Below are 14,400 nucleotides of genomic sequence, written 5' to 3' on the forward strand. Positions count from 1 at the left end.
AATGTAAATTCAGGGCTGTGATTATTTTCAAAATGCAACAAGTATTTCTCAAAAAATGCTCCTTTTGCCAGCTTTTGGCCCCCTTATTGGAATAAATTATTAACTAGGCAGCCAAGGCAGCATGAATCTTCAGACTGTTGATGTACAGAAGTCAAGTTTGTCTTATGACAGCTAACTATTTGCTCTGATGTGCATGTAAATACACTATTATAACACTGTATTATTTAAAACATGGTATTTCACCATGTCACTGAATAGTTGAAAGTAAACCAAAGTATGTTTATTCAGTAATAACATAACATGAATGACTGAAAAATTCTAAAGGTACATAACAATGGGGACAATGATTAACTTTACATGTCAGGATAATAATGTTGTCCCTTTGAAGCCATTGCATATCCATGTTTCTTTTACCTGTTACAGTACATGTGAGAATATTAACAGTTTTAAATCATTGTTATCACAGTATATTTATGTGCGCATGAGAGCAAATTCCTATCCGTCAGAAGAAGATGAAGGGTCTCTGTGTGTCAATAGGCTCAATATTTATATGTAGCATGTCTTGGCTGTTTGGTTAGTGATTCATTCAAACATGGTGGCCCCCACGTAGCGGATGAAGCATGTTTGAAGACACTCAATTTTCTCAAGAACTACTTGTCATGTTTTACAATTAATCATACTTCTGTATTTAAAATGTACATGATTCTATTGTTAGGTGTAGAAAACTGTGTAATTCCATTATAAACAAACTAAGTTAGTAGCATTATTTTGACAGATATTGAGACTCTGAAAAAGTACTGCAAGTTCAATTATGAGACCTTTGGTAACATTACTAAAAGTGAAAACAGTATATTTTCTGTATCTTCAGTTATTTCAAGTGAACATCTTAGCTGATTTGCCCTATAGACAATATTTACTCTAACATAATGTCCTCAAATAGCACCACCAAAGGATATGTGGTTGTAGGAGAACCACCAATAACCAGTGCAGGGACATAATGAGGTGTACAAGGCATGAAAAGAAATGAAGAAGTTTGCCATTGCTTTCCTACTGCACCAGTAAGTTCTGTTGCAGCATGACCAGTCCTATTAGTAGTACCTTTCATAATATCCAGACAAGCTTATCATACTCTGAATGTCACTACCACAGCAGCTTCCTCACACCGTCAGAGCTGTAAATTGAATGAGAGTTCAGTAAAAGCTACACTTTACTCTGGCCTGTGTCAAAAGACACACAAAAATACTGGATTCATCAAGACATACCAACAGGCACATTGAACATAATATGCACCCCAGTTTTTAAAATCCAGAAACCTAGAAAAAAGTACTGGTGAATACTGGGTGTTCCCAAACGTGTAGGAAGTAATCAAGGGTTGGAAATAGTACGCCCCCAAAACAACACAAAAAGTCCCCATGAACACGTCCTATGGTCGATTGTTTAAGATTTACAGGCTTTCTAACTTTGTACAGGAAGTATTGGTAACAGCCTTACCTGGCACATCCCACGTCGAACAGCTGTTGCCATGTTGGTTTACCAGGAGGGATATTGCATTCTAATACAAGAAGTGCTCAAAATGTCCACCGTGCACCTGAATACACTGCCTCATTGATCATCGGACACTTTCAAACACTCCAGGCATTGCACGCATTAGATGGCAACCTTATTCCACACTCTAGCAAAGTACTGCAATGTCCATAACAGCATGGCTGACTCCAAACTTAATCCTAAATACAAACTCTCCTCCATTGTAGCTAATAACTAAAACAGGCTTAGCTCATCAACGATCGACAGTATGGCATATGTTCACAAGGACTTCTTGTGTTGTTTTGAGATTCATTCTCTGATTACTTCCCACATTTTTGGGAACACTCTGGATAATAATATAATATTTTTCCTACACCCTGTACTTGTCCAGAGTCCCACAATATCTCCAAAGTAAAGTAATATTAAGCAGATTGCCCACATGCCAGAGTTTACTTGCGTAGAATAGCCAGTTCCAATCCACTCATGTTCTAGCTTACAGCACATGGGCTACCTATTCAAAAGGTTTTTGCGCCCAATGTTGCTTAACTACACATACACTGAGCAAGTGGCCGTGCAGTTAGGGTCGCGCAACTGTGAGCTTGCAATTGGGAGATAGTGGGTCGAACCCCACTGTCGACAGCCCTGAAGATGGTTTTCCGTGATTTCCCATTTTCATACCAGGCTAATGCTGGGGCTGTACCTTAATTAAGGCTACGGCCACTTCCTTCCAACTCCTAGCCCTTTCCTATTCCATTGTCGCCATAAGACCTATCTGTGCCAGTGCGACGTAAAACAAATTGCAAAAGAAAAAAACTTCACATACCTTCCTTTCTGAAAGATTGAACATATATGAAATTATATATTAATTTGAGCTTAAGGTCAGAAGTGCAATGTCTACTTAGGATCATTCCAAGATGTCAGACCCCCTATGGGTAGGGGGCGGAGATGAAGAATACACCCATAGTATCCCCTGCCTGTCGTAAGAGGCGACTAAAAGGGGCAACCAAGGGATGATGATATTAGAACCATGTGATTACTTGTGATTAGTACTATTAGACACAGAACACCATGGGTCAACATTACTTGCGACTAGTAACACCTTGCGAGAAAAATCATGGGTCTACGTTACATAGGAGCAGTACCATTATGTGAGAAACACTACAGGTCTGGGTGTTGTTTGTGATAAGTGTCACTGTGCGCTTTCCACCAGTCGGTTCCACTGTGTTCAGAATAGGTCTGCGTTACCTGTGAGTAGTACCACTTTATAAGAAACACCATGGGGTCTATGTTGCCTGTGGTTGGCACTACTTCATGAGAAAAACCACGGGTTTGATTGGCGCCCGTGATAATACCACTGTGGTGAAAACCATGAGTCTGGGTTGCCTGAGAGTAATACCATCATGTGAGGAACACCATGGGTTTCTGTTGCCTGTGGGCATTACTATAATGTGTGATACACCGTGGGTCTACATTGCCTATGATTAGTAGCAATATGTGAGCAACACCATGAGTATACGTGGCCTCCACGGGAATACCAGCATCCGTGATTATTACCATTATGTGAGGTACACCATGCGCCTGCATTGCTTTTGACTAGTACCCTACCGAGCTCGATAGCTGCAGTCGCTTAAGTGCGGCCAGTATCCAGTAATCGGGAGATAGTGGGTTCCAACTCCACTGTCGGCAGCCCTGAAGATGGTTTTCCATGGTTTCCCATTTTCACACCAGGCAAATGCTAGGGCTGTACCTTAATTAAGGCCACGGCTGCTTCCTGCCCATTCCTAGGCCTTTCCTATCCCATCGTCGCCATAAGACCTATCTGTGTCGGTGCGACGTAAAGCAAATAGCATGAGTAGTACCCTTATGTGTGAAACACCATGGATCTGTATTACCTGTGAGTGAGTGCCATTGTGTGTAACATACCATGGGTCTACATTACCTGTGATTAGTACCACCATGCGAGAAACACCATGAGCCTATGTTACCTGCAATTAGTAACTCTATAGGAGGAACACCATGGTTCTGCTTTACCAGTGATTAATACCATTATGAGGAACCGGTGACCTGGATTTTGGACCCTGTACATAGGCATCATCCCAGTAATTGTGAATGGGATCCACTGATTGATCATTTTTTCATCATCATTCGTTTTAGACTCTAGTCAGTGGATACATTTTAAAGTTTTCATTTTCATTTCGTTCACCTTGTACCATTAGGGGCCAATGACCTACCTGTTAGGTCCCATTAAACAACAAACATCATCATCATCCAAGATGTCAGTATTAACAATGATGACAGCAAAACATCAGCTGCTAATAATTCATCATGGGTAGAGGAAAATAACAGAAAATGAAGGAACTGACGGTGAATCTATTTGGTATGGTACACTTTGCAAAATGGACATCATAAATGTTCACAAAATGTTCAAAAGAAATCTTTAACTTGGACCATGAGCGTCAAACAAAAATGACGTGCCACAGTGAAGACCAAAGTTTGTGCCAGCAAGATCAAGGGCAAACTCCTTGGGAATTATAAAGCATTCAGGAAAATTAGGTAGGTATCTACTCTACAGAACGCATAGATAATCATATTGGTATAAAGTGAACTATTGCTGCTGTTATGCTTCTGGGTTGTGTATAAAAATCGTACTATTTTAGAGTATACCATCCTTCCTGGGAAGTACCGTATGTGACACTGAAATTCATACCACCTGGAACCACAGGACATATTCAGTCTTCGGATACCTGTTTCTTCCATGCCCACTAAACATATTATCGCAGCTATGCCTTAAAAGATAACTAGTTTCACGATAAATTCTATGACAGACTGATTTACATTAGGTCTAATGCCAACAATTTGCATTCTGTAAAAATGGAAACCTACCTGATTGTTCTGAACTCCTCAGGAGTTTACGTTTGCTTGTGTTGGCACGAACTTTTGTGATCACGGTGGAAGTTGGAAGTTAAAGATTTGTTTCGGACATTTTGTAAACATCTATGACATCAAAACTTAAGTTCCCGGAAGGAAACTACAGGGTCTTTCATAAAGAATGAACAGATTTCGAAGGCTTATTGCACCGTACTCAAGCCATGCAGCAGAACAAGTTGCACGTCGTTACAAAGGGCGTGGTCTCATATTTCTATTAGTAGTCAGAAGAGTGTTCTGCGCCTTCTTCCTCTCCCCTTGCCTCCCCTCTTCCGACTTCTCAACGGTGGATTGGTCGACACATTGCTACGGATCATGCTCTACTCGCATGCCCTCACAGATTCCTAGACTTCATTCCTTGTGACTTCTTCCTGTGGGGATACGTCAAGGACAAAGTTTACGTTCCACCACTACCCACTACACTGGATGACCTTCAAGAGCGGATAACATGTGTGATCAGCTCAGTGGATCGTGATATGCTGCAACGCGTTTGGGAGAAATTGTCCTATCGCCTTGATGTGGTCCGTGCTGCTGGTGGTGGTCATATTGAACACTTGTAGGACTAAACTTGAACATCAGTCAAACACATCTGTCTTAGGTTTAATCTTGTACTACTGACTGTTGGGAAAATGTAGCTTGATGAAATTGGTTCATTCTTAATGAAAGACACTGTATAATTTAATTTCACATGCACAAGCTTCTCCTAGAGCACTGCGACTGTATTGTCCTACATAGGAGGCTTGCAGTGGTGTCTTAGCAGTGCACTAACCACCAGCATCTTGAAAAAGTGTAACAATCCAACTGATGAGCCCAATGCTAAACTGGGGCTAAACACTGGTAATTTTGCAATTGAAAAGGCATAAAGAACTTAAATGTTTTTATCTATGACATCATTTTTGTAAACTTATTAAATACATTCCATAGAAGGTTGCTTTCTGTACCTCCCATACATTCATTCTTTTGTCATTCTCCAATGTACATGGTGAGTAATTAGTAGGCAGCTAATATTTTGCTGTCCCTATTGTTAGTACTGACACCTTTGAACAGTCCTAATTAAACTTTGCACTTCCAACCTCACAATGAAGTAGGTTCCTTGTTAGTAATTACCTGCATTCTCCTTATTATTAATATTTATGAAGGTAAGTGCTAAAATGCATTCCATACCTCAAGATCATCTTCTCCTCTGTGGGATGAATCTTTTGTCTTATATTCCTTCAAGAGATACATTGCTGAGGGAGAATGTTGATATTTAAGTAACTGATTGGTAATGTCCTTGCCCTTAAAATGTTCCACAGTATTTCTTCCCCCAGGATGGAAGTGTAAAAAACTCTTCACATCATATTCTTCTCCGTTGTGGTGCACTATAACCTCTTCTCTGTCATTGACAGTCATTTTGTTCAACGTTTGGATTGACAGCAGCACAAGTAACTACACAAATCTGTAAAGAAAGAGGGCACAACATTACATTTTAACAATGGAAAGTAACAAGTACACTATGGCTTTTAAGGTAAACTAGTTACCTAGTCAAGCCATATGTAGAAAGATAGAAACATCAAAAGTAACATATAATAACAGCAGAGAGAGAGAGATGGTGTATGGCTTTTAGTGCCGGGACATGTTTGGCTCGCCAGGTGCAGGTCTTTTGATTTGACTCCCGTAGGCGACCTGCATGTCATGATAAGGATGAAATGGTGATGAAGACAACACATACACCCAGCCCCTGTGCCTGCAAAATTAACCAATGATGGTTAAAATTCCCGACCCTGCCTGGAATCGAACCCGGGACCCCTGTGACCAAAGGCCAGCAAGCTAAAGAATGAGAGAGTCAATAAAAGGTACCCAGGATTGTGGGATATAGCAGGCAGGGTACTTACATCAAAAGTGGAAAAAACAGCTAAAAAATTATATTATGATGATCTCTGAGCAAATTTCAACACAGAAGTAAAGGTTGACAATTTACCAATTTAAGTGCAGTAATAATAGTTTTTTTGAGATTTTCATTCAGCACTATACAATAACACTTTCATGAAAGGAATAATATTAAAAATGTATTACAATTAAATAATATAAGTAAGGTGTGATTATACAATTAAAAATCATTTAGTATTTGACTGCATACTAACAGACACTAAAGAAACTGCCAGACTGTTGAATGTGCATGGCAAGTGGGTGAATCATACCTCAGTGTCCCTGATGTTGGCAAAGAAATATACCCCTGCTACCCTACCTCACAGAACATGCAAAGTCTCCACTCCTTGCTATAGCACTATACAAATCGGTTAGCCTCGACGAACAACATTTTGTGCGTGTTTCTGCTAATAATTTTGTTAATAAGTAAAGAAAATGAAAGAATTAGCTGATAAGGGCTTCTACAAATTGCTTTTACGAGGCGAGTTGGCCGTGCGGTTAGGGGCGCACGGCTGTGAGCTTGCATCTGGGAGATAGTGGATTCGAATCCCACTGTCGGCAGCCCTGAAGATTGTTTTCCGTGGATTCCCATTTTCCCACCAGACAAATACCTTAAAGCCACGGCCGCTTCCTTCCAACTCCTAGGCCTTTCCTATCCCATCGTCGCAATAAGACCAATCTGTGTCGGTGTGACATAAAGCCACTAGCAAAAAAAAAGGGGGGGGGGGTAATATTTTCTCCCCCCTAATAGCCACTTTTGTATAATAAGATAAACATAACAGGTCAGTGTAGGAAGATGGAGAAAACACAAAAGGACAAAGACAGTCTCCATATCTTCAAATGATGTCATCATAGATTTGGTTCTCTTCTTACCAAAGCCAGTTCTTTTATATCCATTTCTTCACAGCTCCCAACGAGCTCCTTTCTGCTTCCAAGCTTCCTCAGGGGTTCTGACTTCAACACTTTTTGAGCCATCTTGACAGATCTTCAGTCTTAATGTGAAAAGAAGAAAGTACAAAATGTAGGAAAGAGAAGAGACAAAAGTGACAAAGATGGAAACTGCTGAGAAGCAGAAATGAGTTCATCAGGGGCTGAGAAGGAATGAATGTATAAGAGCTGGGTTTTTGATGAAGAGAGAGACAAATCTATTTGAAGATGTGGAGGTTGTCCTTGTCCTTTCATTTTCTTTCTATTTTTCCTTCTTCTCACATTGACCTGTCACTTTGTTTATCCTATTATGTGTTCCTTTTGATTTTCTGTATATGGCTTGATTTTCACTTGTTTGTTCCTTTAAGTTACCTTATTGGAGTACTTTCATTCAATAATATTTGGCCATCTTCAACTAATAACTTTCAGGGCAGAAACAATATCATGTACCTGTTACCAGTATCATGAAGAAAATAACTTCTACAAGTTGTGACTGTGGTGCTGAAAAGCACTGTTCACCATGTAGTCCGAGAGTATCCTCTGAGAGCTTTACCTAGCGATCAACAGAGTTTCTAGTTATGACGGAGGGATCAATAGACTACATTCGTGGCCTGGATATTAGTTGTAATTTTATTGTGAGATAATTGTAAATATTAACTTTTTAGTGGTGTAGCTAAATAAAATAAACACACAAATAAATATCATGGTTATAAAAGCAGAGGTCATCATACAATATGTGTGATATAAATGACGTCTTTTTCATTACAAGAGAAAATTGAATTTGGATTGAGTTTGTTACAACTAAGATAGGATGATCAAAATGGTTTGATGTGGAAATAGAATTTTGGCAGGGAAGCATACTGTCCCCCACACTCCTCATCATAGTCTTGTGTGAAATCCACATGTCTGAAAAACAGAAGATTGGAAAGAAATATAGCAAAAGCCCTACTGTTTGCAGATGACATAGTCATATATGAGTAGAAAATGAAATGGAAGTACAAGAAGAAGTTAATGCATAGAATCAGATCAGATGAGTTTGGAATGGGAATAAACACAGGGAAGAGTAAAAGACAGTGGTGATGAGCAGAGGCAGGAAATGGAAAACCAATAGAAGTTAAATTTCAAATATGGTACTTGGAATGTGTGATTACAAGAGATGGCAAGATAACTGATCAATCAATCACTCATCTCCCTTCCAAGTTAATATTTGGAAAGTTCAGACCATCTGCTGCAATAACATTCCTCTCTATATCGTTCCCCACATAGCTGATTATCTTGTGAAATAATTCTGCATCACCGTTAGTGCCAGCCTTGCTAGGTCTGTACCGTAAAATGGGGTGAATGGGAACGGTTTTATAGTATTTTCTGTCGCTGTTTTCTTGATTTAGATAATTTAATACATTTCTGCGTGTAGCGGTGTTGATAAGGTCACATAGCTAGTTATGGTACATGAAATGAACAGATTGGTACAACAAGTTACGTGATATTGACTGAAAAATTAGTGTTCCCATTCACCCCAAATATGGGGTCAATAGGAACAGATACTGAAGTGTCCCATCTAAACCTATTCTCCTCATACTGGGGTGAAAAGGAACACTGAAAACCTTTAAAAAATGTTATCTAAGATCTGAAAATGCATAAACAGTAAGAAATAATTGTCAACCTAAAACATGCTCCAAAAGGTTACCATACGTGGAAATTTACATCGGATTTCAGGAGTCCCCTTCTAAAAAGATTAGGGTGGTTTACCACACCAACAACACCTGATTTATCAATTTCACAGACATTTTCATGTTTGGACCACTTAAAAATGTGTCTGCTCTCAACTTTAGTTGGCACATACAGTAGGTCTACTTCAGAAACGTTACTGTGAAGCATTCATAGTAAACACTGATGACTGTTTCAATGAAATAGGATTGCTTTGAAGAATTTGGGTGATTTGATTAATGATGTGGATGGAGAAGAAAATCTACCGTAACCCAGTCACCTTCCTCCATTCGTGCTTTCTTGTACACACCTCTCATTATTTTTTTAACCGGATGTAGTTCTCAGTTGCAGTCCTGCCTTAGGTGTGATTTAGGGTTCTGATTCTGGCGTCCTTTGGTTGGGTTTGGCAACTTTCTTTTACTGACATGTTTATAAGTAGGAACTTCATTTTATTTTGAGATCTCCTTCTGCTGTTACTAATCATCTGACAGATGTCCTTCTTGGCTATCATTTTCTAAGTCGTCAGCTTTCACACTCTGACCAGGAGTAATGTTTAGCTTTCTTTTTCTAATTTTTACTGTCCCAGGAATGAACCTCATATCATTGAGTACAGAAACAATGCAGTCATCAGTGATACCATTGTTTCCTTCAACATCGTCCACCGTTTCTTCTGCTGATGAACGGGGCAAGCGACTTAGAATAGGGTCTCTATTCTGTATTGACACATTCATTGAGATAAAACATTTCGGTGACGATTAAGGAAACTGGGGGCAAAGTCGTGACCTGATATATTGCTTCTGAACCTCTTCACAGTGACTCCCATTCTATCAAGGTAAGTCTTAACAATACATCGGAGGTCGTTATGCATCAAATGGGTAACCAGAGGAGAACACGTCACCAGCTGATCAACCAAATGCTTTTCAGTATCTAAACAATGTCTGTCCAACTTTTGGCTTCATTTCTATTCTTCCTTCACTTTTATTATATTTCATACGTCTGTATAACACTGTTGTAGGAATGGCATACTTCTCTGAACATATTCTGTATGATAATCCTCTTTTAATATCCTCTAATACAGCAGAAAGTGGTTCCGGTGGGACTTTCCTGTGGATTTTGCCCCTCTGATCGGGTTTATATTGCCTTGGCATCTTTCTTCAGCAACTGGAATACAGATAAAATAAGGGATAGAATTACCGAACAGTACATATATGAAGACTGCATTCACATTTAACCTCATTTTACACATCATCTATGTGTTCCCATTCACCCCATTTTTCAATGATTTTTTTCACTAATTGTGCATAGTGTTAACGTAGAAAAGTGTGGTTGTATGTCGTGGTCAAATTACATTTAACTGTATCAAAATATGGCATAGTTACTTATTCTAGACATTAAAAGCACTTACCTCCACGTGATTTTCTAATCCAGAAGAAGATTCTATGGCCTTTAATAGCTATAAAAAATTCAAGGTTTCCTTATTGCGCACTATTGTTGCTACAAGTTATTGTTATCCTTTCAGAGCACATAAAAATGGTGGAAAATAAGGATAGGAAATATTTTGGGTGAAAAAATTCCACTGAACTGCTCTACATACGATGCAAACCTTCCATAAAATAAATTCCCTACTGTGCGTTCCCTTTCACCCCCATGTTCCTATTCACCCCATTTTACGGTACATCCCAAAAACATCAAGTTGCTTATTGTCTACAGAGATGAGTCTTACACCTAGAATTTCATGTTCCTCTCATCCTTAACTTTTTCATAGTTTACTAATTCTTTCTTCACCAGTAATAAAAACTCCCCCTCCTATCATTCCTAACCTGTCTCTACAATAAACACTCCAGTTCCATGAGAAAATTTCCGCATCTATAATATAGGTAATGTGAATGATAGGAAACATGACCAACAAATGGCAAATAAGTTAATATGGGAAGGGCAGCTGACTCAGAAAGTGATGGAACCAACTAGAGGGAAGAATATTCTGGATGTGGTGCTGGTAAAACCAGGTGAGCTCTATAGAGAAACCAAAGTATTAAATGGTATTAGTGATCACAAAGCTGTTTTTGTCATAGTTAAAAATAAATGCAAAAGAAAGGAAGGTCTTAAAATTAGGACTATTAGGCAGTACCATATGGCTGATAAAACAGGCATGAGGGAGTTTAAAAAAAAGTAACTATGATCAGTAGAAAACGGTAAATAAAAATGTAAACAGACTCTGGGATGGGTTTAAAGCAATTGTTGAGGAATATGAAAACAGGTTTGTACCTTTAAAGGTGGTAAGGAATGGTAAAGATCCACTATATTATAACAGAGAAGTATGGTGACTGAGAAGGAGGTGTAGGCTGGAAAGAAATAGAGTTAGAAATGGCTGTGGAAGTAAGGAGAAATTGAATCTAGCAAAGAATCAGTCACAGGATAACATGATGGCAAGCATAATTGGCAGTCATACAAATTTTAGTGAAAATTGGAAGGGTATGTATAGGTACTTTAAGGCAGAAACAGGTTCTAAGAAGAACATTCCAGGAATCATTCATGAACAAGGGGAGTGTGTATGCGAGGATCCTCAAAAGGTAGAAGTATTCAGTCAGCAGTATGTAAAGATTGTTGGTTACAAGGATAATGTCCAGATAGAGGAGGTGACTACTACTAAAGAAGTATTAACATTTACGTATGATAAGACTGACATTGACAGTAAGGTACAAAAGTTGAAAACTAGAAAAGCAGCTGGAATTGACAAGGTTTCGAGGGATACACTAAAGACAATGGGTTGGTATATAGTACCATATCTGAAGTACTTATTTGATTATTGTTTGGTTGAAGGAGCTATACCAAATTAATGGAGAGTTGCTATAGTAGCCCCGGTGTATAAAGGAAAGGGTGATAGACATAAAGCTGAAAATTGCCAGTCAGTTTAACATGCACTGCATGTAAGCTTTGGGAAAGCATCTTTCTGATTATATTAGATATGTTTGCGAGATTAATAACTGGTTCAATAGAAGGTAGTTCGGGTTTAGGAAAGGTTATTCCACTGAAGCTCAACTTGTAGGATTCCAGCAAGATATAGCAGATATCCTGGATTCAGGAAGTCAAATGGACCGTATTGCGATTGACCTATCTAAGGCATTTGATAGGGTAGATTATGGGAGACTACTGGCAAAAATGAGTGCAATTTGACTAGACAAAAGAGTGACTGAGTGGGTGGTTATATTTCTAGAAAATAGAACTCAGAGAATTAAAGCCAGGCGAAGCTTTATCTGACCCTGTAATAATTAAGAGGGAAATTCCTCGAGGCAGTATTATTGGACCTTCATGTTTTCTTATATATATAAATTATATGAGTAAAGAAGTGGAATCAGAGATAAGGCTTTTTGCAGATGACGTTATTCTGTGCAGAATAATAAATAAGTTACAAGACTATGAGCAACTGCAAAATGACCTTGATAATGTTGTGAGCTGGACATTAGGCAATGGTATTATGATAAACGGGGTTAAAAGTCAGGTTGAGAGTCAGTGGCGACATGTTCTATATGGTCAGTGGTTCAGTGAACCCCCTAGAAATATATACCTCTTAGTAAAATGTTTAATCAAGTGCATATTTCTTTAATTACATCTGTAAATTTGTGCTCAGAGCGATAATTTTGACATCAACACTTGGTTGCTCTCCGGAACCAGCGAAAAGGTTCAATTTCTGCATTCTGCACTGCGGGCACGTGGCGGTGGGACATAAGGAGGGAGAGCAAGGCGCGGGGACGTGTGAGGCAAGGGGAGAAAGCCAAGAACAAAGCTAAACTATTGCTGGTGACAGGACCAGCTCTTGGCAGCACTCGACACGATCTCCATCGAACAAACCTGAAATTAGCCAATGTATTGTCTCAAAGTGCACGGTTAAAATTTGCTGCATATGGTACATTTTGAAGGGACTTTAATTTCATGATTTTGCGTTTTAGACGTAATTAACTGCAGTGAATCAAAATATTTTGGTAACTAGGATTTATATAACATCAATAGGCATATGTAGCCTATGTGTATGTAATTATCGTAAACTTTTAATTAGTAAGAAGTGCCCATAAAAGCAAAATACGTCAATGTAAGAACATAAATAATAACAGGCTGCCTAATATGTTCTTGAAGCAGTATTTATTTCTGATCCATCAGTTCAACCACCTCTGGAACAGTACGTAGTGAATATCTACTCATGACTGTGTTTAGTGAAGTGTTCTATTGTATCTGACGTTCGTTATCACGGTGTTTGGCGGTGTCTCGATGCGTGTGTCGTGTATTCATCAGTCTACAAATGAATACCATTCGGTTTCTTCTAGAGAATACCTTTCCAACACTTGGTATAGAAGAAAAATGCAGAATAAAGCAGCTGGGCAGGCCTCTTCCCTCCCTGAACATTATTCAGAAGCAAACTAGTAGAGGTAAGGATTTTTGTAGAATATTTAAGCCACAGATTTACGAGAGGAATACTTGGCTATGTGGTTGCAATACCATTAATAGGCTTTTCTGTTTCCCATGCTTGCTTTTTTGCTAAGGGTAAGGACATGAATTGGACAAAAACAGGAGTATTAGATCTCAGCCATTTAACACAAAAGATCAAAAAGCACGAAGCATCTATTGCACATAAGAGTGCATGTTTGGATCTTTCAGTTCTGGGGAAAACAGATATTAAGCAGCAGCTAAGCAGAAGGAATATTGAGAGACATAATGATAGTGTGAGAAAAAATAGGTACGTGCTCTCGAAGATCATTGACTGCGTGAAGTTCTGTGGTGAATTTGAACTTGCTTTGAGAGGTCATGACGAAACACTCGATTCAAACCATCTGGGCGTATTCAGAGGACTCATTAATTTTACTTTGGAATTGGATACCGTTTTTAGGGGTCATTTCAACAGTGCTACAGTCTTCAAGGGTACGTCGAAGGACATTCAAAATGACATTCTGGAATGCATGTTGCAAGTGTGTCGCGAGAATATTTTAGCTGAAGTAGCTTCTGCAGATTTCTTCTCCGTGATAGCAGATGAAACATTTAATGTGTCTTCAAAGTGTCAGTTAGTCAATGTACTTCAATATGTATCAGATAATGGGGAGCCTGTTGAAAGGTTCTGGACTTTCTTAAACCCAGCAGGAAACGACGCCTTCTCATTAGCTGATTGTATAAAACGGGTCCTCACTGAAGTAATTGGAGAGCACAAAGAAAAAGTAGTCTCCCAAAGTTACGATGGTGCCAATGTTATGAGCGGCCAACATTCCGGAATACAAACAATTTTAAGGCAAGACTACCCATTTGCTTACTTTGTGCATTATTATGCCCAGCAAAGAAGTGCGATTGTTCTTTGCCACCACTGGGGAGATTCCAGCATATTTTTCCTCATTCGCTTCAGAGAGTGGCTATTCTTGATGCGGATGT

The 14,400-nt window shown here is 39.0% G+C and overlaps 1 protein-coding gene across 4 annotated transcripts in view; it reads right to left on the reverse strand.

Moving 5' to 3' along the window:
* The window catches only part of Fa2h (Fatty acid 2-hydroxylase), a 314,916-nt gene that overhangs the window by 57,938 nt on the left and 242,578 nt on the right, over window positions 1–14,400 (reverse strand). For all 4 annotated transcript variants that reach the window (XM_067150162.2, XM_067150161.2, XM_068228381.1 and 1 more), the window contains one exon: window positions 5,614–5,887. In XM_067150162.2, coding sequence (XP_067006263.2) covers window positions 5,614–5,841 — 228 coding nt within the window. In that variant the 5' untranslated portion in view covers window positions 5,842–5,887. The remainder of the gene's footprint in view (window positions 1–5,613; window positions 5,888–14,400) is intronic.

Source organism: Anabrus simplex, chromosome 6 (genome assembly GCF_040414725.1).
Source record: "Anabrus simplex isolate iqAnaSimp1 chromosome 6, ASM4041472v1, whole genome shotgun sequence".
Classification (NCBI taxonomy): domain Eukaryota; kingdom Metazoa; phylum Arthropoda; class Insecta; order Orthoptera; family Tettigoniidae; genus Anabrus; species Anabrus simplex.